Below are 24,132 nucleotides of genomic sequence, written 5' to 3' on the forward strand. Positions count from 1 at the left end.
CGGGAGCTCGGATGGAGCAAGGATCAATGGATGCTGAGGTACTGTAGGTACTGCGTCGTAGGGGCGCAATGGCCGATGATGTACATGTACTAGGCGACCAGGCATTTCGCGTGTGCAATGCAAGGTACGCGGGACCTGCTCCGCTAATCGTGGATACCTTTGCCCAGCTTTGCTGGGTTCACAACTCGTGACTTTGTGTGGCTGAGACGCTTGTGTGCTGGTCCCTGCAGCAGAGTATTGGCTTGGCTGGTACTTTTTTGCCTTGTGTAGCTGTACCAAAGTTGGCAATATTTGATATTACACTGCTGATTCGTCTTGTTTTGTTTCCTTGTTTCGATTGTTTGTTTCTTCTCTTTGTTTGTTTGTTTGTTTGTTTCTCTACGGGCCAGCATGCAGTTCAGGTGTCTTGGTATTGTTGATTATAGTGATCCCTCAAACTCCGGTATCGTCTTCATGCGATATGCGACATTCATGACACCCCCCAAGGAATTCCCATTTTATAAGTACATTTTGCTCATCCAGCTCGTCTTCGTCTCACAAAGCCCTGCTTTCGCTACCGAACCTGCTCCATCTCCGGCTCCTTGAACTCTACCCGTTTAAACTCTACCCGCTTGAAGTCTGCTCGTGCGGGTTTCCTCTCTGCCCGATCTCCATTCGTCCTTGTCTCAATGGAGGCTTTTTTGGGCTCGGGCGTCCTTTCTCTCGCCTTGGTCTTCTGCACTTCTGGTTTCCCAATGGCTTCCTTTGCGATCCGCAAGTCGGTAGGCGTGAGCCTCAGATCAGTGCTGTAGGGCTCGAATTTGGAAATGACCTGCTCCAAGCCAGTCTTCAACGCCTCCACCAGCTCGTCCACCTCGGGACACTCCTTTGATCCCCTTACGTCGGTCCAATGCAGAGGAAATTGTGCCTTCAACCCCTCCACTTTCTTGATGATCGATGCCAGGGTGCGGATTATGCTGGGGACATCTCTGTGAACGTTGCCATACGAGTCCTCAGCCAAGCTGTGCACCGCCAGTTGGCAGAGTGCAGTGGCCGCGTTTGCGTGCAAGGTTGGCTCGGCCGATGGACCGCCCAGGACTGCGGCGGCAAATTGCGTTCGGAAGCTTTGTCGGATGAGATCGCCGATCCATCCAATTGATATCAGGCGAATGGCCACCTGTCTGGCTTGGTCCATTAAATGGTCAGGAGAGACTGCTTCTTGCTGTTCTTTGCTCAGCACTCGGTCTTTGGCATTCTGCCAGGTTTTGCGAGCGATAGGGCTAAGCTCTGAAGCGGGTGTTGAGCCGGGGTTCCGTGCAAGTTTGTCCAGAGCTCTTTCAACCCCAGTCCGAAGGGTTGCCTGTCTAGACTGGCTGGTGAAAATGGCATCGTCCCTCAACGGAGCTGACGAGCGTTGCTTTTCTTCAATCTGTGCGGCTTCCGGAGCTACGTGTGCTGCTGGTTGCCCATAGGCATCAACATTGGACTCGATGCTTTTGAGAGTCTCCATGCAGATTGTGTATATCTGAGACCACATGGGGCCACCTTGGCGGTCAATGTCGTTGAAAATACTTTGCCTTCGGGGCCCATAGTTCTGCGCTGTGAGGGCCAATTCCCACATGGCAAAGGACTGTTATGATTCCATTTGTCAGCATTCAAGACATCATACATGATATTGGCCCGATTTCGTATCCTTACCTTGATGGAGAGCTTCTTGCTCTTCAGACCGTTGAGTAGACTGCCGTTGGGGTCCTTAGAGTCAGACGTCAAGGGGTTGTCGTTCTTCAGAGGTTTCTTAACCATGAAAATCGAGAAGGCCTTGTTACCGGCCGCCCACAAGAATCCAACACCAACTCCTGCCAAAACACAACGAGCCAAAAGATAGATGTCCGAGGGCCAAGACGATGGAAGCATGTTAGTCCTGGGCAGGTTGTAGAACGGACGGAGGAATGTCAAAGTCCACGACCAGGCAAACGATCTCAGGAAGAAAAAGTAAAGGATGAGTGTCCCGGGTATAGACATGAGTGCCAGCTTGAAGCATTCAGCTAGGGCCATCGGCAGCTCCTCCAGAACAGCTTGAAGGGATCCTGATATGATACCCGCGTTCTTTTGCTCCGCCGCAGGCTTCCTTTCCAGCGCGCCGAGATCGAGACGGTCGGTATCATGTCTGTGATGCTCAATAGTCTGAACAAGCGCAAACGTGATCATGTAGCAGGCCAAGAAGACGGGTCGCTCGTTTAGCCTGGCGCGGTCGCCACTAAAGTATGTGATCCATCCAAGATTTGAGTCCTCATCTGTCGTTCCTAGATAGATGGCGCAGTAGAGCAGACTCGAAGTACCGTACCAAAAGGCTGTCTCGTACGTTCGGGGGCTGAGAAGTGAAGATGCAAAGCGATGCAGGCCCGAGCCTGTCGTATTGATGCCCACGTGGTAAAAGGCGATTCGGAGAACGAGAATGGTGAGGCCGCATGTGAAGAGCAGCAGCGTTCGAAAGCCTGCCGGGCCTAGAGGGAACCAGGACCAGAAATCTGTAGCATTCCATCCCGCCCTTGGTTAGAGAGAGGCAGTTAGAGGGCCGGGAAGAGGGATTGGCTTCTCACAGGAGTCCCAGCTGCTCAGCAGGATCGATTCGAGGTACGACACGGCCAACAACAGACTAGCTGTTGAGGAGAAGCGTCGATGCAACGCCGGCTGCAGAGTGTCCTTGTAGGGGGCTCGCCGCGTTTGTGTGCCCGCCATGGTCGCGGCGCATTCCCTCGGAGCAATGGAACGTCGGGTCGAACAAGGCCGCTGGCGACGAGATGGGATATCAATGAGCGGGCGGACGAGATGCACGGGAGTAAATAAAAGAAAAATCACCGGCTAAGCAACCAGAAGCTGAGCAGAGCTGCGCTAGACGCGCCAAGCCTGGCTCTATCCGCGCGCGTCACGTGGCGATAAGCAAAAGTGGAATGGATGGCGTCGCCTCTGATTGGCGCGCCATCGCCCGAGTGACTTGCATGCATGTCGTAACTCGGCCGTCGCAACAGGTTACGTAGAGCCCCATCGTCCCAGCGGCTTTCATTCATCTTCCGTTTTTTGCATACCGAACGGTTTCGTCTTGGCCATCTTTGTTGCTCGCAAGCGCTAGAATCGCATCGCTTCTTGTCAGCTTCCATCCTTCTGCGGCGATTATACACTATATACCAGCAATACGGACCAGATTCCCCTATTCGCGTTTCCCGTTCCGTTTCTACAGCCGCCGCGACCATGGCATATGACCGACTCTCCAACCTCGAGGCCGGCCAGGGCGGCGCCGGCTACACCGACGACCCTGCGTTCCAAGACCTTCAGTACGAGCTGAAGGACAAACTACAGTCCCTGCTGAGCAATAACCGCAAGCTTGCCAACGATGTCAACGTCCTGGGGACCAAGAAAGATACCCCTCGCTTGCGGGAGCGGGTTCACAACACAATGGAGAAGTCTCGGGAGATTTGCAAGGACATTGGCGATGGCGTGAAGAAGCTGCAGACGTGGGAGGACCTTACCGTACGTCTGCGCTTGCATCTTGCCATGCGAAATGACGATGGGCTGACCTCATATTGCTAGAAACAACAAAAGTACGAACAGACAAAGGTCTCGAGCGATTTTCAGACAGCCCTCCAGGAATTCCAGGGTCTGCAGAGGAAGGCTCTGGAAAAAGAGCGCGCATCCATCACCGCAGCCCGAGAGGCGCAGGCATCAGAAATATCTGGCGCCGGGGGGGAGGAACAGCTACAACTGCAACAGCAGCAGCAACTATCGCAACTAGCCCCACAGGATGAGGTGGATTTCCAGGAAGCCCTGATCATCGAGCGAGAAGAGGAAATCCGGAACATCGAGCAGGGCGTTGGCGACTTGAATGTGCTATTCAAGCAAGTGGCACAGATTGTTACCGAGCAGGGCCAGCAGCTCATTACCATTTCTGATACCGTTGAGAATATCCACGAAAGCACCCGCGGCGCCGACGTGGAGACTCGTCAAGCAGCTCGATACCAAAAGGCGGCGCGCAACAAGGGCTGCTGCTTGCTACTCATCATGGCCGTCATTTTGACCATTGTGCTTCTGGCCATCTTTATTGGCTGAAGGCGAGTTGCGCGAGACGATACACCGGGCTAATTAGTGATTATTGTTTCTACAAGGAGTTTTTGCTTTCCTTCTTTCCTTCTCTTCATTCTTTTCTTTTGTTTAGGCGTGCTTTATGGCCGGTTTATACAGTGTCCTGACCTCGTTTTTTTCGAAGATGTATATAGGTAGGATTCGGATCACTTTGGACAATTTTGGAATTTTACCTTGAGCGCGTTGAAATCAAAATTTTATTATCTATTCGGACCTGGCTGTTCCTTGGAATCCACCACTCCTCGTAGATATGGCAGTACTGCCATCGGCTTCGGTGTAGGCTTTAAAGATGCCGGTGATTTTTGTGGAAATAGTCTCCCTAGGATGGCCTCGTTGACATCGTTGAGGGCAAATGTCGATGCCCAGTACAAGAAAATTGCGCTAGGTAGGTCGGCAAAGAGGATAGGGAAGAGAGGGACTAAGAGAAGTGTTCGGCCTACAGACGTCCGAATCCTGGTAGCTGGTGTTTGTGGCATCTGAGGCGGGCTGACACTCAGCAAGGCCCGAAGCTGGTCCTTTGACAACCTCCCCCATGACGTCCGGGCAAGCAGTGCCGAACAGATGACGGGAAGCGCATAATAAGGGTCCATGGCAGTCAGATCTGTTAACCAGAGACAGCCACCGTCCACCAGGGATTCATCGAGATAGCGGCGAGACATCTCTACGGCTGATGAAACAGCCTGGATATCCACCAGTCCGAATGAATGACTGAGCCATCCCGTGGGGGCACCGCAAAGGCGTCTCAGAGCTTCCGAGACGATAATGAAGGGCGCCATGCTCAGGAAAGGGGCAAATGACTTCCATCTCTGGACACCCCAGCTTTTATATATCCGCGCACGGGACCTCTCTGTCAAGCCAGCCACCCGCAACCGCCAGAGTCGGGCAGCATCTTCACCTTGGCCCTGAGGCACGGTCGCCGCATGTCGGGAGTTCCAGGCTGTGACAAGAGGCGTCAATCTGTTTCTGGCGACCACGAGGCGTCTTGTGTAGTACTGAATCGGGAGTCGAAATGAAAAGTTGACGCCGACAGCTACGAGGGGAATAGAGATGAACCAGGGCAGCCCGGCATGGTGGATGAAGGTGATGCTGTCAGCGGTCCACAGGACGGCATCTCCTACGGCGCTCAGGTGAAAGCTGCGGCGTCCTGGGATGGAACTGGTTCTGCTTCGGATTGCAGGAAAGGGGACTTGGGCGAGATGTGAAGGCGAAGGTGAAGATGAAGGTGAAAATCTGCTACCACGGGCGGCGATGCCCTTGACTGATTTGCTGAAGAAAGCCATGGCCGGTCATAGCTTTGAAGCCGATGGGAGTGAGAATGTGACCAGAATGTGACTCTAATTGCCCAGAATCAGGTCAGTCAAAGGTTGTGTGTTCACAATACCATCGATTGATTGATAAGTTTCGATCCAGCACATGGCCAATTGTAATATACTGAATAATAGAGAAGCCTAGCCGTCATGAGAACAAAGACTGAGCGTGATGAGGTCCCGTGAGTGGGTCTCGAAGAAATCCATTCAGCGCTCAAGCCACAGTTGCCTGAAGCTGGCGCCACAGGATTGCTTGACAGTGGCTTCATAGTGGTCCCAAACTGGCCTGGACAAGCTGTCAATACTCGTACATTAGTAGCAAGTCATACAGGCAGATTCCCCCACATGCTTCTTCCCTTCTGCAACCTCTCACTCTTCCATTGTCCCTGTCTCGGGCAATGCCACCTGCTGTCGCGTCAAGGCGTGTGGCATTGCGGGCATCTACATAATAAATAACCAGAAATCAGCAGCTCGACCCCCAAACCAGGCATCGCCAGTATCAGACAGAGCGAGGGCGAGTTTCCCGGCCTGCCCATGGCGGACAAGTGCTCGGCAGAGGCGGCGACATGCAGCCGGCCGTCTTCTGCTCTTGGGCTTAATTCCTACTCAATGGCCATCTTTGCGACTTTTGTGGCCACCTCGCCGTTGATTCTGCTCTTTGTTCTTCCCCTCATCGCCTCTGGCGTCGGATGGATATTGCGAGTCAAGACAGATGGCACGCGAAAGCACCTGGTCAGCTTGATGGATGAAGAACACAAGAAATACCTGCAACAGCGCCCAGAGTCAGGCAGCACAACGAATGATTCCCTGGATGCAAACGGCAACCTCAAGGACTCCAAAGACTGGGACGGAGTAGTTGGCTTCTTCCACCCCTTCTGGTATGATTCTCTCCAAGTGGCCGCGGCCCCTCCCTCCGCTGCCGTGCCTCCGATGACTCCCCATTGCATTTCATTAACACCGCGTCAGCAATGCTGGAGGTGGCGGAGAGCGAGTTCTGTGGGCTGCCATTCGTGCGACGCAAGATCGATGGCCGAGAGCCAAGTGTTTTGTGTATACCGGAGATCGCACCCTAACCAAAGGTGCGGTTCTAAACCGGATCAAGGTGAGATTCCAATATCAAGATGAGACACGGAGAGCCTGCCAGACTAAACTGAGATGTAGACTCGATTCAATATCCAGCTCCACGCTCCGACTGTCCAATTCCTCGACCTCTCCAAGACACGCTGGGTTCTTGCGTCAAGGTGGCCAGTCTTTACGCTCCTGGGCCAGTCTCTGGGTTCGATAGTACTCGCCTGGGATGCCTTCTCCCTGCTGGTGCCCGATGTTTTTATTGATACCATGGGTTACGCATTTGCACTCAGCCTCTCGAAGCTCCTATTCCGGAGCGTGCCCACCGGCGCCTATGTACACTATCCGACAATCTCTACCGACATGCTGGAATCTCTGGATCCTACATCTGCTGTGGGCTCCCAGGGAGTCAATGCTGGCCGGGGCACCGGGGCCAAGGGGGCGGTGAAGAAGGCATATTGGCATTTGTTTGCTCTTCTCTACTCTATTGTTGGATCATCCATCGACGTTGTCATGACGAATTCCACATGGACCCAGGGTCATGTAAAGAGCTTGTGGGGTCCATACCGTCGAGGCAAGGACCGAGAAAACCCAATTGCTGTCGTGTATCCCCCGGTGGCCGTCAGCGAGTTCGAGAAGGAGGTCGACGTTTCCGCGGGGAGCGAAAAGAAACGAGAGCCGATTCTCATCTACATTGCGCAGTTTCGCCCTGAAAAGAACCACCCGCTTGTTCTCCAGTCTTTTGCTGATTTTGTGAAGACCAAGACGGAAGCTGCAGAAAAAGCACGCCTGGTCCTGATTGGAAGCGTCCGAGATGACTCGGACTCCAAGAGGGTCTATAAGCTGCGGCTAATGGCGAATGAGCTCGGTATCAAGGACCGTGTCCTGTTTCATATCAATGCTTCTTGGGCAGAGATTCTTGACTGGTCGAGGAAGGCTTCCGTGGGCGTCAATGGAATGTGGAACGAGCACTTTGGAATCGGCGTCGTGGAATACCAGGCCGCCGGGTTGATTTCCGTGGTCCACGATAGCGGTGGCCCCAAGCTGGACATTGTCACCGAAGTTGATGGTCAGCCAACGGGTAAGTCTAGAGAACAATAAAGCTAGGCACAGAGAACACTAAACTAACGGGATGATGACAGGCTTCCACGGATCAACTGCAGCCGAGTTTGCAGCAGGATACGAAGCAGCCCTTTCGCTTCCCGATCCCCTGGCGATGCGCCTACGCGCGAGGAAATCGGCAAAGAGATTCTCCGAGGAGGTATTTGAAGGCAAGTGGCTGGTGCAGATGGACCGGCTGGTGGCACTTTGCAGAAGAAGGTGAAGAATAATGGTTTGGTTTCGTGTTTATTGCAGAATGCTAGGTATATAGAACTAGGAGATACCCCCTTTTCTTTTATTGATAGACTGGTTAGCGGAGGGTACATGTATAGACATTGCTTGCTTTTTGGGGCAGAGACTACGGAGGCAGTATTGCGCCATGGGTAGAACTCGAGAATAGAATAAAAAAGCGGCAAGACGAACATATTCAAGAAGAAGAACCAAATGTTTGCGCTAATGCTAATGGTATCACTGCAATGTCTAACCTCTATTCATTGACCCATGTCCATACGCTCCGTTTCACAAAACTCCATGCCCATCTCTACAGCGTGTATCCCGCGCTGTTCTTTTGTCTCGGCTCGCCCGCCGCCTCAAACACACCGTCGGTGAATCTCCTGACAGCCTGTACGGAGCTTAGACCTGGTCGAGCCCAAGTCACGTTGTGGCCTCTCTTCTCCAATCCCAAGGCCACTTGGTCGTCGAACATTTCTTCCAGCAGGACGGTATTCGGCATGAGCTGATCGTGGAGGCGCGGCCGCCGCAGAGCACCCGCCAGAGTGGCGTCGTGGTCATCGAGGACGTGCCATAGCACCTGGGCCGTGGCGGAGATGATTCGGGAGCCGCCGGCGGCGCCGATGGCGGCGTAGAGAGTGCCGTTGGGGAAAGCGGCGATGATGGGGGTGATGGAGGAGAGGGGACGCTTGCCGGGGCGGATGTAGTTTGCTACGGAGGGGGCGAAGCCGAACTCGTTGCTGACGCCGGGGATGGAGAAGTCGTTCATTTCATTGTTTCTGGGGATTGACACAGAGTTAGTGGCGGTGTTGTACAAGTTTTGATTTCACGGGAGAGAGACGTACAAGATGATGCCGGTTTCGGGCTCGATGATTCGGGCTCCGAAAAGGAGGTTGACGGTTGTCGTCAAGGAGACGGCCATGCCAGACTTGTCAGCAGCCACAATGTGCGAAGTGCCGTGGTTCTCGGGGACGTAAAAGTCCTCTGGGTTGTAGTACTTGGTAGGATGCGTCTGGTTGTCCCAGATCCTCTCGCGGATGGCATCAATGTTCCTCGGGTCGAGCATCTCCTTTTCAAAGCCCTCGACGTCGGCATCTACAAACTCCGGGTCGCCGAGGCTGATTCGGGCGGCGTACGCGAAGCGCATGGCTTCGGCGAGGCGATGGCGGGACAGGTCCTGGTCAGACCAGTCTTGCGAGTCGTACCGCTCCATGATCTTGAGGATCTGGAGACTGACGGCGCCGCCGGCGGGGGAACCGATGCCGTGGAGAGTGAGACCTCGATAGGTGACATTGTGGACGGGACGGATGACGACTTTGTAGTTGGTCATGTCGTCGAGGGTCATTGTCCCGCCGGTGCGTCGAACATAGTCGACAATGGTCTCGGCTATACGTTGACAGATGAGTTGTTAGAACCTGTTACAGCGGCACATGTCAGCTTGAGGCTTACCTAGTTCTCCGGAATAAAATATCTCAGAGCCATGCTGGGAAACCTTCTCAAGGGTGCTAGAAGAATGGACAAGTAAGCATTCTATCCTATCCGAAGCTTAATAGTCCAAGGAACGAGTGGCTGGCTTACTCTGCGTAGCGTTTCCGCGTCATCCAGGCACCTTCTTTGACCAAATCCCCTAGAACAAGTTAGTTAGCGTCTAGATCATCTCATAAAAAAAAAGAAGAAGATTCAAATCTTCTAGACGCACCGTCAGGGGCAAAATCCGCAGCCCAGTCGGGATCCTTGGTGAGAAAAGTCCCTCCGTCCGCCTTGAACGTGGTACTCATGTACCGCACAAGATCGCTCGAGACTATCGCCACTCGAATCAGCACAACGTTGAAAATCTTTCAGGGGAACCAAAGCAAATCTACCTCGGAATCCATTGCGAGCCACATGGATGGCGCCCTGCATGACCGTCTTCCAGGGGAGGACGCCGTACTTGTTGTGCATGTACTCGAGCCCCTTGATCTCGCTGGGGACGCCGACAGCGAGTCCGCCGCGGATGCTTGCGCTGGCGTTGTTCTTGTACATGTCCTCAAAGGCCGCGGCCGGCGCAGCTTCTCTGAAGTCGATGGCTTCATACTCGCCGTTTGCATCGCGGACCACGGCAAAGCCTCCGCCGCCGATGCCTGAGTGATACATGCCAATAACGCCAACACAGAATGTCGTGCCGACCAAGGCATCGATGGCATTACCCTGAATGAAGACACAGCAAAAGGTCAGTTCTGCTGATTGTGGTGATGGTTTCGGGTGAGGCATCTTTCGCAAATCATAGTCTTAGCACGCAACATACCCCTCGTGCCAGCAAATCTCTGCCTATGGCGCTGCATTCTCTGCTCTCGCTGGCGACGCCGCCGATGTGCCCTGGTGCTTCCTTTTGGAAGATGACCTCCTGCGGAATGGAAGCCGCCTGGACGGTGATGGCACGGGGGAGCGTGATGGCTAGGAGCAGCGATCCCAGAAGCCGGGGGCCACGAACAGCCGGCGATTCTACCCACATTATCTGTCAATAAGGCGGCAAAGAGATGAGAGCAAAGCAAGTGCAGTATATGAGAATGCAGAGAAGAAAGCAAGTTGTCCTATTATTACAGACGAATATTGTAAAAGACGGAGGGAAGAAGATGAGAGAAAGATGAGATGAAAAAGAGGAGGGTTGGGGATGTTACTCACTCATGTTGGGAGTTGCGCTGCACAAAGGAAAAGGATGGGTGGTCGGCGTCTGCTCCGGAACGTCGGCGTGCGCGTTTGTCACAGTATGTACTAGCACCGGTTTATTATTAATTACAAGAGATTCCAAGGACGATAGTATTCAGCAGACCCGGGGGATGTACATAATTGCCGGGAAGGGCGTCCGTTATCTCTCGACTTGGATTGACTCGGACTACTTGATAAGCGCGGGGCACTCGCTCACTTACAAGAACTGACTGAACGTTGTTGGTGCAACACGACGAGGCGCCGCGAGGTCCAAACCGGTGAAACAAGCGACTAACCGCGGTTCTGTGGTTGAAGTCGGGAGTCACAACAGCTTACTGGAAGGGACAGCAGACGCCGCCATAGTATACCGGATCCCCAATCCCGCAGAACCGGCCTCATCACCTCAACCGACCCAAAAAGCACGAACTCACCCAAATATCCGTTTGTGCCACATGTGGACCGTTCGTCTCCGCAATATGCCAGTCAGCTGGATCCAATGCCACGCTTCCCGTCGATTTGGCTTAACCAGTGCCCTCGTGACGCCCAAAAAGGCCGCCAATTAGTGCCAAAATAGGCTCCGAGTCCCCTGTGACCGCCTATCAGCCATGCCGCATGTCTTATCGCAGCCGCGGCCAATCAGAGGCGGCGGATTGCAGCTCGTCTACCGTGTACGGACTTCCATATCAAGTAACTTTTTGGGGTGCATGGATTTTTTTTTTTTCCCTTCGTAGATGCAAAGGCAAAACTCTGTACAGATATTCGACACAGTAGAAGGAAGCCATCGGTAGCGCATTGAAACGATACAAAGCACCGTTGGATCTCCTCCAGGACATCTGAGTGCCTTGTGCTATCCGCCATTCTTCAATTGCGACGGGGGTTTCCGCATCGTCTATGAGAAGCCCGATACGACCCTTCTCATCGTATCCCACCATCGCCAGCCTTGTCCTCCAGCCTTGCCGACTACGACCACCACCCGTCCGCCTTCTTCGTCCGTCGGCATTCATGGCGACCGCTCAAGCCTCTGCGGCCCCTCCAGCCCCTCCAGCCGCGCCCCAGACGAGCAGCAATGGCGCCAATGGCAACAGGCCCAAGCGGCCCAATCCCGGCGGCAACAACCGCAGCTGGAAGCAGAAGAAGACGAAGAGAGAAAAGAACATCACCGAAGGGTCTTCGGAGGAGGTCTTGCGATATGATATCGAAGCACTGCTAGAATCACGGAGATCCGAAACCGATGCTACCGCCGACGGCGAAGCCACCGAGACGCAAGAAGAAGCCCTACCAGCTGAAGGAACCGAGACCGAAGTCGAAGTCCTGGAGCTCTCCTCCACCGGCGATGGCCTCGCCATGAGGGCCGGCTCCAACCAGGTATACGTCGTGCCGTTTACCGTGCCCGGCGACGTCGCCAAAGTCAAGGTGTTCCGCCACCTACGGCGCGAGAACCAGACCGTCGCCGACTTCATCTCCATCATCAAGCCCTCGCCGCTGCGCGACGACGCCCGCATCCAGTGCAAGTACTTTGGCACCTGCGGCGGCTGCCAGTTCCAGATGCTCGACTACGCCGAGCAGCTCCGCCGCAAGCGCAGAATCGTCGACAAGGCTTTTCGGAATTTCGCCAACCTCCCGGCCGAGCTGGTGCCCGCCGTCCTCGACACCGTCGGCAGCCCGCTGCAGTACGGCTACCGCACCAAGCTGACGCCTCACTTTGACGGGCCTCCCGGGTTCCGCCCGCACAAGAGGAACAAGGGCCCCAAGCCCCAGTTCGACAGCTGTCCCGACATTGGCTTCATGCGCAAGGGCCAGCGCAAGGTCATGGACATTGAGGACTGCCCCATCGGCACCGACGTCGTCCGGCTGGGCATGAAGCGCGAACGGGAAAGGATGCAGAGGGAGTTTGGCGAGTACCAGCGAGGCGCGACGATCCTCCTGCGAGAAAACACCCAGCGCCATCCCGTCGATGCTTCTGGCGATGACGCCGCCCCGGCCGCCGACAGCCTGGCTCCTTGTACCGTCCGCAACGACAGCGAGTTTGGCATCGACATCAAGACCTGCGAGACCGACTCCAAAGCCACCACGCACGAATACATCCGCGACCACCACTTCACGAACCCCGCGGGCTCCTTCTTCCAAAACAACAACTCCATCCTGCCAATCTTCACAGACTACATCAAGCAGCACGTCCTGCCCTCGTCCTCGTCCTCGTCCTCGTCCTCGGACATCAAGTACCTCATCGACGCCTACTCCGGCTCCGGCCTCTTCACAATCACCCTCGCCTCCGTCTTCCAGCACTCCACGGGCATCGACATCGCCGCCGACTCCATCGCCTCCGCCCGCCAAAACGCCGCCCTCAACGGCCTCGGCGAGGACCGCTGCAAGTTCATCGCCGCCGACGCCCGCGAGCTCTTCAAGAGCGTCGCCTACCACCCGGACCACACCACCGTCATCCTCGACCCCCCGCGCAAGGGCTGCGACGCCGACTTCCTCGGCCAGCTGCGCCGCTTCGGCCCCAGGAGGGTCGTCTACGTCAGCTGCAACGTGCACACCCAGGCGCGCGACGTCGGCGTCTTGGTCAGGGGCGAGGGCGAGGGCAAGAGGTATGAGATTGAGAGCCTGAGAGGATTTGACTTTTTCCCCCAGACGGGTCATGTTGAAGGCGTTGCTGTTTTGAACAGGATAGATAATTAAGGGGGTTTTTATAGAAATAACACGACAAAAGTTTTCTCATTCGACTCCTTCACCTCTATTCATCTTGATGTGATGCAGTTTGTTCCAAAACGTATGTAGACATGACCATGAGGAATGTATAAAAAAGAGAGTGAGAGAGAACCCGGGAGTCTCCCAAATGCCCAACTCGATTCAAACAATAATGCCTATAAAAGCTATCAAATGCAGAGAGAGAAAAACAGAGTAACGACAAGATGCGAAAGACGTCTCCCCCTATGCACGCACTACTCCTGTCCCAAAAGCGCCTTCAACGTCTCAACCGTGAGCTGCAGAACCTCCGGCCTCCTAGTCAACTTGAGAGATTGCTTCAGCGCCTCGATCCCATCCGCCTCCTTGACCTTGTCCCGCGCGAGCTGGCAAACTTCCACCTCTCCGGCGACCATGTTGTAGAGCGTGACCACGCCTCTATGCCGCAACCCCTCGTCCTCGTCCGTGCACATCCCTAGAATGACCTTGATGCCACCTTCTCTTTGCAAGACCAATTTCGCCACACTCTCGTAGCCTGTCAAGGAAGCTAAGGCACCACCTGCTGCGCTACGCGTGCCTGCATCTTCGGCGTCTGCCAATGCTAGGAGTATGTGGATTCGGTTCTTGGCTTGTGGATTGCCATCTGCGTAAAGCGCTATGCCCTCTGGTGCTTGCATCAGGTTGCAAACCAGCTCAACCGCTGCTTGAGACACGCGGTCGTTGGAAGACAGCATCTGCTCCTCGATTTGGCCCCATGCGATGGTGATAATGGAACGAGGAATATCCTCATCTTCCATGGAAGCCAAGTTGGTAAGTGCCATGAGGCCCTCAAAGGTGGGAAGCAAGTCTCGTCTGTCAGCTGCGGGATCGGGGGGGAGAATGGAAGCCAGGGGTCGGATGGCAGCAATGGCTGAGCTGGAACGATTGCCACCGAATACAAGAGTAGGATTGGTGCTGATGAGGATGCGAGCAATTGCCTGGGCGGCCATGCGACGGCCAGTCGCTTCGGTTTCTGGAAGAGCCGTCCATGCGGCCAATAGCATGCTAAGGGCTCCCTGCTGAGCCAAGGGGCCGCGAAGCGCCTTTGTCATTGCGAATGAGTGAATTATGGATATAATAATGGTTATTGATGCTGGGGATCCGTTCTTGCTGTGTGTAACAAGGATGGGTGTGAGGCCGACATCGAAGACAGCCTTGCACCTCTTGGTGACGTGATCATCGTCATCTAGAGCGTCTGGGGGAGCTAGCTTGCCAGCCGCGTCCGCGTAAGCCTTGAGTTGAGACATCTTCTTTTCCTCTTCAGTAAGAGAGGGTCGATATCGAGTTAGGTTGAGAAAGATGCTAAGAGCTCCATATGTCATTGGAGATCGGGGTGGTGCGTCCTTGAGCGTTTTGGCGAGTTTCTTTAGTAGTTCGGGGTTGTTAACGATTGACTCCTTAATCTTTGGTTGAAGAGATGCATAGGCAAGGCCCTCTATAGAATGCTGTCTTCCGTGATCCTCGTCACGCAAAATCATCTTGGTAAACATGCCGGATAAATCTTCAATGCTCGTGACCGCTGTCTCGATCCTAGACTGATTTGGGTCCTTGGTCGCTGGGTTCGACGGCACGACCTTCATTCTGAGTCAGTCAGTCATGAACGATTGCAAGCTTTTGTTTGTGCCAATGGTGTAAAGACGGGTCAATTCCTCACCCTGAGCTTGGCCAGAATGACGGCGGCCAGGTGCTGAACCTGCTCGGAATGCTTCCTCATATTGATGGAGCCGCCCTCGCTATGGACGTTGGGGTCCGCATTCATACTGCGAACCTCTCCATCCAGATCCTGGTCAACCACCTCCTCGAGCCACTCGACGCAGTACTTTTGTATGGCCTCTCGGCACGCAGAGTTCATGCAAGAAGCGTTGAGCATTTCCAAGCACGCAGTCTCCACCTTTCTGCTCTTCCACTTCCTCCTCATCAAGGGGCCCAGTGAAACGAGAAATCCTTCATTGAGAAACAGCTCGGCGGAGAGATCCGGAACAATGGGGAAGATGGCCGCCGCCACGCAAAAGGCCACGATGTAGTCGTCGTACGTGCCTCTCTTGACTCGATCAAAGAAGAAGGCGGACAAGTTCTTGGAGCCCTGCTCGTCGGCAGCCCTCAGGTAGGCCGATGTCGTCAGAGTAGCGTGGCCGCGGACAATCTCGGGCTGGCGCATGTCCAGATAGCACAGGATGGTGTCGACGCAATCGCTGTCGATGAGCTTGCAGATGGACTTGTGCTCCTTGTTCTTCTGCTGAGCGTTGGCATCATCGTTGAGCAGCTTGGTCAGCGCGTCCAGGTCTCTACAGGTCTCTTCATCCTCCTGGCCGCCCTCCATCAGACGCGCAAAGATGAGCAGCGTCTGGTCCTCGAGGGACGCGGCCGGGCCCGAGCTTTGAAGCGTCTGAGCCACAGTCGCCATGGTTGAGTGAGCTTGATGTGTTTTCAGGTCGTGTAGTGTCTGTGTCTGTGTCTGTGTCTTGCTTGAATCAAGGTCAGGCTCCAGCTTGGGCCTGCTATCTCCAATGCCAATGCTCTCTTGGAGTGAGATGGATTGTATGTTCCTTGCAAGCCCAGTTTGGGATGAACTCGAGGTTGGATAAAGCAAGAAGCAGAAGAATGTTGAAGAATGGAGAATGGAGAATGGATCGACTCTATCGAAACGTCACAGGCCACCAGCTTTAACCCCCGGAGAAAAAGATAAGATATGGACCAGACGCAGGTTTAGCTGATAAAAATGAAGCTCCAAAGGGCTCCCAACTCTGCCCCACTCCGGTGGTCGATGCTCGATGCTCCCAACCCCACCCACTGGCGTCACCGTCTGTGTTTTAGCGACCTGGTTGGCCCAATATTCTCCCGCCATGCAGCCAGTCATGTCACCGGAAATGCACGCTGGCGCACGTTATTTTGGGTTCCAGCGCTGCAATTGGCCTATTATCGAGCATTCTCTGCGGAGGACCGAGTACAGGGAACTCGATTCGTCGCTAATTCAATCAATCAACGTCAGGGTCCCTCTGGGCCTGAACTTGTACTTATAGGTGCAGCTTCGTCATTCTTTGACTTTGAGCATTCCATCTCACAGTGTCCCTTCTTCTGGCCCTTCTTTTTTTTTTTTTATCATTTCTTCTTCTTCTTCATCTTCTTCGTCATCTTTCAGCACTTCATCCAATATGTACTGGCCCCAAGCAACCATGGCACTTATTCCATTGGGCAGCGTCACCGTGAAGTCGCCTTTGCAAGCCCAAACAGGCACGTTAGACCCAAGCTCCAACTCCCAGTAAAATTCGACTCGCTCGCAGGCTTTAAAATAAATCACTCGATCTCTGTCATTATCCGGGGTGATGGACCAAAAAGATGGCTTCTTGAGATGTTTAAAGACCTCTTTGGGGATTTGCAGGCTTACAGCCGATTTCACCTATCATTCGGGTACCCAAGCCTTAGCACATCTCCACACTGCATCATCAGGGTCGTATTATAAGCTCACCAGTTGGGTGACTGGACCTTGATCTTCTGCTTCCGCCATGTGCACTGCTTCAACGCTTTGAAGAGCTTCAAGTAAGACAGTATTACAAGCTGCTTGTTACATATAATACACCAATGCATATGTACTAATAACATACGAAGAATGCCGTGTGACTGCGAGAAGCATCTTGAATTATACTCATGCATCCAGTCACGTGCCTTGGCGTTGTCTCTCGCCCAAGAACCGTGCACATCCCGGTCTCTCGCATTCTTTTTTTTTTGGGTCTCAAAAGTCAGCCTTGTCAATGACGGAGCTGCGTCTTGCAGCTGCTAGTTTCTAGCCTCACCCAAACATGCCATGAACATCTTCTTTCGCTCTGCTTGTTGAGCTACGGCTGTTTCCATCAAATTGCAATTTCTCGTCTTGTCAGCTCTAAAGACAATAACCGCGTCTCCATCTTCGCGTCTCTTTTGGACATCTCTCTTTCCATCTGTCGATTTTTAGCCTTGGCCCAACGATTCCAACGACACCACTCTTCCATCGACGAACCAAATTCGACACCCAAACAAGCAAATACCGCTGAACCATTTCACCATCTCTCCTCGTCATCTTACACAGGCCTCGTAGCTGTCTCCGTTAGCCTACGTCCAGCTCATCCACCCGTTCATCATGGATGCCGTCGACGTCTCGGAGCACTACGAGGTCACCGCGGCCGACAATTCTCCCTCCCTCCTCTCCATCGTCCTCGACACAAATCCACGCGCCTGGGCCGCTCTCGACTCATCTCTCTCCCTCGTCCAGGCCATCTCCAACATTCTCGTCTTCGTCAATGCTCATCTGGCCTTTAGCAACACCAACCAAGTCGCCGTCATTGCCGCACACGTGAACCGCGCCGTATGGCTGTATCCCACCCCTCAGAGTCCATCCAATACCACGGCAGCAAAGGACAATTCAGGGGATGTCCAGATGCAGGACGTGCCAGCCGAGACGAATACCTCTTCAGCCTCGGCCAACAAGTACCCTCAGTTCGCGCAAATCGAGTCCTCCGTCTTCTCGTCCATCCAGACGCTCATGGCAGAGACCACCGTGCAGGACCTCGACCAGGTAACAACGCAGCTCTCTGGAGCCCTGACGCTCGCCCTCTGCCGCATCAACAAGGCCGTACAGGCTCTAAGCTCATCAGACACCACGATTTCCAACGCCGCTCCCGTAAATTCCACCGCACCTCCTCCAGTGAAAGGCCGAATCGTCGTCATCTCCGTCTCCGACTCGGAACCCTCTCAATATATCCCTACGATGAACGCCGTCTTCGCCGCTGCCCATAATCAGGTTGCCATTGACACCATTTCTCTTGCCGGAGACTCGACGTTCCTCCAGCAAGCTTGCTTCAACACAAACGGCATCTTCCTTAAAGCTTCCAATCCCAAGGGCTTGCTGACCTACCTCATGTTTGGTCTGATTCCCGATACCGAGGCCCGTGGGGATCTCATCACGCCGACTCACGATACTGTCGACTTCCGTACTGCTTGCTTTTGCCACGGCAAGGTCGTCGACACTGGCTTTGTCTGCTCAGTGTGTCTCAGCATATTCTGCGAACCCCCAGAGAACGCCGAGTGTCTCACATGCGGGACTGTCCTTGCCCTCGGTAATTATGGAGCGAAGCCCGCCGTCATGCCTCGGAAAAAGAAGAAGAAGAAGAAGATTACCAACGGTAGCGGGCGTGAAGAGACGGGCAGTGCCACAGGAACGCCGAAACCATGAGCAATCCATCTTGACGTTTGACGTTTGCCTGGAGGGGATTGGAAAACAAGACATATTTTTGTGTTAACATAAAAAATGGCTGTCTGCGAGTTTATGCTGTCATGCAAAGTAGATATATCAGACAGTCCTGTATTGATGCCCGGGCTGGTGTAACGGTGAGCATCAGCCGAGGGCAGCTTGCAATAATAGCTTTGGGTAAAAGACATGGGAGTTCTGGAAACAAAAGAATGCCTATATAGGAATAGAGGGGGATAATCACTATACGAATATCATACAAAGAGAGTACCAGGTACAAATATCAGGAGAGAAACGAAGAATATGAAGACGAAGAGACAGACGGAGCATAACGCCATTGTGTACAGGTGCCAGCCAGCCTACTCTTGCAATTCCCTCCTCCAGCCTGGTAGAACCTGACATGCCAAAGTAATAAGAAGGAATTTCTTCCCCGGCTAGCCCCTTAATCTAGTCGAACTTTGCGCCCACCTTTTGCAATCTTAGCACCGTCGGGGAGTCGTGACATGACGCATCGCGGCTCTCTTTCCAGCCCGCCCATGGATGCCAGGGCAAAGGAGTCTGTATTGTGGGCAAAGTATAGATAGTAGCCGTTCCTGTTCTTCTTGACGGCCATGATGCCGATGGCACCCGCGGAATGGCAGTTTTTCACCCCGGGGTGGTCCATAAAGTCCTTAGCTATAAAAGATTCCATAATGGCGTCTTCGTCGTCGTCCTGAACGTCGATGCCGGCAGGACCGCGACGCGTCCCATGATAAAGACGCTCAGCACATCTCTGAGAAGCCATTGTGGTGGCCATGTGTTCACCCGTACCACTCGTTACGGCCGCAACCGTGAGATTGTCGTTGTCATCTTCGGCGCAAGGCACAACGGCCGTCCCGATGCCGACTAGGGCGGCTGGTCCTAGGCGGCCCCGATGTTTCATCCCAATGCCGCCAGATGAGGATCCTGCTGCAATGTGGCCCCTATCATCAATTGCAATAGCACCAATAGTGTCTGAGACCGAATCCTCTTCAGAGCTACCAGACTGGAACTGGCGCTTTACTGTTTGCGTGATTGAATCCTCGTTTTCATTTGATACGCTAAGCGGACGCTTAAGACCGCGAATACTTATGAGAGCTTCGTCCTCTTGTTGAGATTGATCCTCGTCAGGGTTGTTCAAAACCTCATGGAGCTTGCCGGGACGCTTAGGGGGCTTCATTCCATCGAAAGTCGCTCCTCCAGACTTTTGTGACTGTTTGGCCTCGTCTCGAGGGGAGCCATTGCTCACACCGTTCTCGCGACCACCTTGGTTGGCGTTTTTAGGGTATCGTTTTAAGCGGTTGGGTGAAAGCATCGGGCTCATATTGCCCGTTAAAGCGGCAGAAGTCGTCTGCAGCAGCACACTCGATGTTGCACGCATGGGGTTTCTTGGAGAATTCGTTGGGGTTGAGGCCAGAGCCCGAGCATATGTTGTCGGGTACGCTGGGGGTTCCGAGATGTTACTCGTATCAGGATTGGGCGTGCCAACACAAGGAGAATCTGGTTGTCCTTCGTTCCAAGTGCCGGCCAGGATCGCTGCAGTATGGTCCCGAGGAAAGCTTTTATGAGGGTCCGTTACTGCCATTGTATCGTATTGACACGGGCCGCAGCCCAAGTTCATCTGGCTAGCAGCAGAGCCGCCTTTTGCGTCTTTTGGCTTGACATCAGCTCTCTTCAGGTCCTCCTGCCATCGTAGAAAGCGGTCCCTGGAGTTTTTTGAGACGAGATACTCGTTAGAAAATGTTGCCATGCCGTGTTCCTCAGCAAAGGCTCTTGCTCCTTCGCCCACAAGAGCATTTGGGGGAACCCGGCGGAGGCTCAGAGGTTTGTTGCTCGTGTCCAAGATGAGCTTCGCCAATGAAATGGGGTTTCGGACGTCTATTAGAAGCAGCATTGTTAGTTGAACATGATGTACGTTGTTGTTTTTGTTCGGCTGGATTGCACAATTGACTCACTTGGGACAGCTCCACAGGCACCACTGCGTCCTAGATGGTCAACGATTGTTGCATCGCACTCGACGATGCCGTCAATGGATAAATTGGAGCCGTAGCCTGCGTTCGTTATCTCCTTGTCCTCAAGGATGCGAAGAGCAACTTCGACGGCCTCGGTGGCAGTGGCGCCAGCTTTTAAGAATTTCATGCCCATCTCGCAGGCCCTATCAGATGATGCATCAGGTTAGCACATTAGAAAGAAAGCAAAGGGGTGATTTCGAGAGAAAGCTCGGGGAGAAGGGGGTGCCTTACGCCACGCAGGCCTCAAGGTGAACATGTTCGTTTTGGTGACTATGGAAACCCGCTCCAGCATGGATAAAGATTGCTGGAACACTCTTGAGCTGTTTCTGACCGAAGCCGAGAACGCGATCGAGTGCACCATCAGTTCCGTATGTGTTGTCAGCCATCATGGGGGAAACTTCATGGTCACAGCCGCTGCTCATGCTTTGGGTGCGAGGTCTCGTATAAAAAGTACACGGAAGAGCTGTCCAGAAAGCTGTGAGAACAAGAGACAGTAATGATAAATGCGGAAAAGGAGCGGAAGAAGGCGGGCTAGGACAACCAGATCGGCCCCTCTGAGAGGGAACCACGAGAGTAAGAGAGTAAAAGGAATAAAATCTAGGAAGTGTTGGAGTTTTTGGTCTTTTCTAGGTGTGTGCAGAGAATTTGCTCTCAGCACGAGACAAAGCCACCGCCTTTTGTTCTGCCGGCCTACAGAGCGCAGTCGCTTTTCAACTGATAGCCGAGAATTTTTGCACCGAGCACGCACGCGGCAGGCGAAGAAAGCTGGTTCCGCGGATGTTCTGAACCCTCAAAAGCTGGGGGGCTTTCTAAGTATCTGGAGACACCGTGAATATGGCAGGCGGATTCAAGAAAAGGGGTCGATGTCGAGCCAAAGCAGTCATTGAGGCAGTGGCTTGAGGGCGCATCATGCGGTTGAGATTTCTGTGGGCGACGCCTTCCTTGATATATCAGAAGGAAGCTTTGAGTTTGCTGCATATGATTTCTTTCACCAGGCTTGTGCTGCTTCTCTGTAGATCCTCATGGCGTGGTTCGGGTCTATCTGTTTCGTGATCAAAAACCGCATCTCAGCAAACAGCCCCGAGATATACGAGTGTCAATCCGTAGCATGCATGAGATGGCATTAATTCACTGATGCAGAATGTGAATGAAGCAGACACGCAATTGGGGAATCAAGCAGAAAATGCAGCTCTTCCAATTGCGTGGCCAAAACCAAAGACTCCCCAACCGCAAAGCCGTACAGAGCACCCAAGATGTATCAAGCATCATCTTCCAATCCCGAAAGCGAAGCTATTCGCAGCATGACGTCGGAGCCTTTGAACGCTGGCAGCTCCCCACAAAACCCCCCTTAAGCACATAAACCCCGGCCGCGCGGTAGCTGGCGGGGCTGGTGAGATTCGTCAGAGCAACTGGAGCTGCTGTCGTTTAGCGGTCTCACTCACTATAACATAACGGCGTGCCTAGAATTAGCTGAGCATCCTAAGCTAAAGCACAGGACGTTACGTACGTACGTGCCTCTCCCATCCATCTCTCCCCACTTGTCCCTAGAGTCCAGCTGTCGACGCTCCATTGCTTCGCTCTCCCGCCTGCAACTCTCTCGACGCCTCACCGTCACGAGTCTGGGAGCTTTTGCCTGTGCTGCCAGCACCTTTTGCAATCATGGCGAACCAAACTCCCGCCGTTGTCATGGACAAGTGAGTCGTGCTCCGCCCTCCTCCTGCTCTTGCTCCCCCTCTCTCCTCTCCTCTCCTGGATCGTCTTGCGTGACAACAGCAGCTAACTGGAGACTTTCACAGCGGCACGGGCTTCTCCAAGCTAGGTACCATCTCGCCGTTCCTCGTATCCCGTCTCCTGAATTGAACTCGACTGACATGTGCTCGTTCGCCTGCCAGGTTTTGCCGGAAATGATTCCCCTTCGTTCGTCTTCCCTACCGCCATTGCGACCAAGGCCGGAGCTGGTGGGGGCGCCGGAGGATCAGGATCGGGTCGTCCCTCCGTTGCCAACAAGCCCTCGTTCCTTACCGGAGGAGCTGGTCCCAGCGGCCACCTCAACTCAAAGCGCGGAACAGAGGACTTGGACTACTACATTGGCGATGAGGCCATTAGCGCCGCGGCCGGGCCCGGATATGGCCTCCACTATCCCATCCGCCACGGTCAGATTGAGAACTGGGTATGCGTCTGAGGGACACGAGAGTACAAGGAGAAGACGATCTAACGGATGCCTAGGATCATATGGAGCGGTTTTGGTCAAATTCTATCTTCAAGTATCTGCGAGTCGAGCCCGAAGACCACTACTTCCTTCTCACCGAGCCTGTACGTTTACCCACACACACGACAACCCCTCCGGTTGGAACGGAAGACCAAGAACCGAATTGCTAACGGTGTGGTAGCCGCTGAACCCTCCCGAAAACCGAGAAAACACGGCCGAGATCTTCTTTGAGTCTTTCAACTGTGCCGGAATGTACATTGCCGTGCAGGCCGTCCTTGCCCTCGCGGCGTCGTGGACCTCATCCAAGGTCTCGGATCGATCGCTGACCGGTACCGTCATCGACTCTGGTGATGGTGTTACCCACGTCATCCCCGTGGCCGAGGGCTATGTCATTGGGTCTTCGATCAAGTCGATTCCCGTTGCCGGCAGAGACATTACGTACTTTGTCCAGTCTCTTCTCCGAGACCGCGGCGAGCCCGATTCGTCCCTCAAGACAGCCCAGGAGATCAAGGAAGAGTACTGCTACGTCTGCCCCGACATTGTCAAGGAATTCGCCCGATACGATCGCGACCGCAGCCGCTTTGCCAAGCACGTAGTGACCCAGCCCGGTGGCCGCCAGGTTACCGTCGATGTCGGTTACGAACGGTTCCTGGCACCCGAGATCTTCTTCAACCCCGAGATCTACACGTCCGATTTCCTGACCCCGCTGCCCGTGGTTGTGGATGGCGTCATTCAGCAGTCCCCAATTGACGTTCGACGAGGTCTATACAAGAACATTGTGCTCTCTGGTGGAAGCACCCTCTACAAGGACTTTGGAAGACGATTGCAGCGAGATATCAAGCTGCTTGTGGATGCCAGAATCCAGGCCAGCGAGCAGCGCAGCGGCGGCGCCCGCAGCGGTGGACTCGACGTCCAGGTTATTACACACAAGAGACAGCGACACGGCCCCTGGTTCGGCGGCAGTCTGCTCGGTCAGACTCCCGAGTTCCGATCTTACTGCCACACCAAGGCAGAGGTATGTGGCATATATAAAATACTTTTTGGCGGCATCACGGCTAACAATTGACTTAGTACCAAGAATACGGACCTAGCATTGTGCGAAGATTTGCTCTTCTTGGTGGCCCCGGCGGTTCATAGAGGGGGGTGTTATAGGCGGATTACGATGTGGCGCGGGGTAGATACTAGGCAGATGATTTTTGTACTTGACAAAATTTATACATTACATACAAATCATGGTGATGAGATTTGCGCGTCATTTGTGCGGGTTTCTATCATTGGGTAACTTATTGTAGGTTGTCGAGACTCTTGTCCTGAGGATTGAGTGACAAGTTGCAAGCCAATGAGAGTGCTGCTAACAGGTACAAAGGGGACTGACAGGTATTCACAGCGGGAGATGTATTGGCCACACAGTTGATATCATAATGCCTTCTTCACACA

At 53.8% G+C, this 24,132-nt stretch overlaps 10 protein-coding genes across 10 annotated transcripts; 5 read left to right on the forward strand and 5 right to left on the reverse strand.

The window, feature by feature from the left end:
* Positions 1-553: 553 nt before the first annotated feature.
* On the reverse strand, positions 554-2,718 carry Triagg1_9616 (uncharacterized protein; the record flags this gene model as incomplete). The annotated part of the gene is made up of 3 exons (XM_062904593.1): positions 554-1,609; positions 1,678-2,483; positions 2,580-2,718. The coding sequence occupies 3 exons, from the start codon at positions 2,716-2,718 to the stop codon at positions 554-556; spliced, it is 2,001 nt and encodes a 666-aa protein (XP_062751433.1).
* A 510-nt stretch (positions 2,719-3,228) lies between these two features.
* On the forward strand, positions 3,229-4,083 carry Triagg1_9617 (uncharacterized protein; the record flags this gene model as incomplete). The annotated part of the gene is made up of 2 exons (XM_062904595.1): positions 3,229-3,507; positions 3,568-4,083. The coding sequence occupies 2 exons, from the start codon at positions 3,229-3,231 to the stop codon at positions 4,081-4,083; spliced, it is 795 nt and encodes a 264-aa protein (XP_062751434.1).
* Positions 4,084-4,316: 233 nt separating this feature from the next.
* On the reverse strand, positions 4,317-5,396 carry Triagg1_9618 (uncharacterized protein; the record flags this gene model as incomplete). Its single annotated transcript, XM_062904596.1, has 1 exon — positions 4,317-5,396. One exon carries the CDS (start codon positions 5,394-5,396, stop codon positions 4,317-4,319), a length of 1,080 nt encoding a protein of 359 aa, XP_062751435.1.
* Positions 5,397-6,032: 636 nt separating this feature from the next.
* Positions 6,033-7,815, forward strand: Triagg1_9619 (CAZyme family GT4; the record flags this gene model as incomplete). Its single annotated transcript, XM_062904597.1, has 4 exons — positions 6,033-6,301; positions 6,390-6,525; positions 6,585-7,572; positions 7,634-7,815. 4 exons carry the CDS (start codon positions 6,033-6,035, stop codon positions 7,813-7,815), a joined length of 1,575 nt encoding a protein of 524 aa, XP_062751436.1.
* Positions 7,816-8,133: 318 nt separating this feature from the next.
* Triagg1_9620 (uncharacterized protein) lies at positions 8,134-10,314 on the reverse strand (the record flags this gene model as incomplete). The annotated part of the gene is made up of 7 exons (XM_062904598.1): positions 8,134-8,602; positions 8,669-9,209; positions 9,273-9,328; positions 9,402-9,450; positions 9,523-9,624; positions 9,686-10,010; positions 10,108-10,314. 7 exons carry the CDS (start codon positions 10,312-10,314, stop codon positions 8,134-8,136), a joined length of 1,749 nt encoding a protein of 582 aa, XP_062751437.1.
* A 1,196-nt stretch (positions 10,315-11,510) lies between these two features.
* Triagg1_9621 (uncharacterized protein) lies at positions 11,511-13,190 on the forward strand (the record flags this gene model as incomplete). Its single annotated transcript, XM_062904599.1, has 1 exon — positions 11,511-13,190. One exon carries the CDS (start codon positions 11,511-11,513, stop codon positions 13,188-13,190), a length of 1,680 nt encoding a protein of 559 aa, XP_062751438.1.
* Positions 13,191-13,453: 263 nt separating this feature from the next.
* Positions 13,454-15,639, reverse strand: Triagg1_9622 (uncharacterized protein; the record flags this gene model as incomplete). The annotated part of the gene is made up of 2 exons (XM_062904600.1): positions 13,454-14,809; positions 14,890-15,639. The coding sequence occupies 2 exons, from the start codon at positions 15,637-15,639 to the stop codon at positions 13,454-13,456; spliced, it is 2,106 nt and encodes a 701-aa protein (XP_062751439.1).
* Positions 15,640-17,349: 1,710 nt separating this feature from the next.
* Positions 17,350-18,441, forward strand: Triagg1_9623 (uncharacterized protein; the record flags this gene model as incomplete). Its single annotated transcript, XM_062904601.1, has 1 exon — positions 17,350-18,441. One exon carries the CDS (start codon positions 17,350-17,352, stop codon positions 18,439-18,441), a length of 1,092 nt encoding a protein of 363 aa, XP_062751440.1.
* Positions 18,442-18,898: 457 nt separating this feature from the next.
* On the reverse strand, positions 18,899-20,908 carry Triagg1_9624 (uncharacterized protein; the record flags this gene model as incomplete). Its single annotated transcript, XM_062904602.1, has 3 exons — positions 18,899-20,352; positions 20,430-20,629; positions 20,718-20,908. The coding sequence occupies 3 exons, from the start codon at positions 20,906-20,908 to the stop codon at positions 18,899-18,901; spliced, it is 1,845 nt and encodes a 614-aa protein (XP_062751441.1).
* Positions 20,909-22,145: 1,237 nt separating this feature from the next.
* Triagg1_9625 (uncharacterized protein) lies at positions 22,146-23,832 on the forward strand (the record flags this gene model as incomplete). Its single annotated transcript, XM_062904603.1, has 6 exons — positions 22,146-22,180; positions 22,283-22,305; positions 22,379-22,656; positions 22,713-22,799; positions 22,877-23,710; positions 23,767-23,832. 6 exons carry the CDS (start codon positions 22,146-22,148, stop codon positions 23,830-23,832), a joined length of 1,323 nt encoding a protein of 440 aa, XP_062751442.1.
* Positions 23,833-24,132: the final 300 nt, after the last annotated feature.

This window comes from Trichoderma aggressivum (assembly GCF_033847375.1).
Source record: "Trichoderma aggressivum f. europaeum strain CBS 100526 chromosome Unknown scaffold_056, whole genome shotgun sequence".
In the NCBI taxonomy this organism is placed as follows: Eukaryota; Fungi; Ascomycota; class Sordariomycetes; order Hypocreales; family Hypocreaceae; genus Trichoderma; species Trichoderma aggressivum.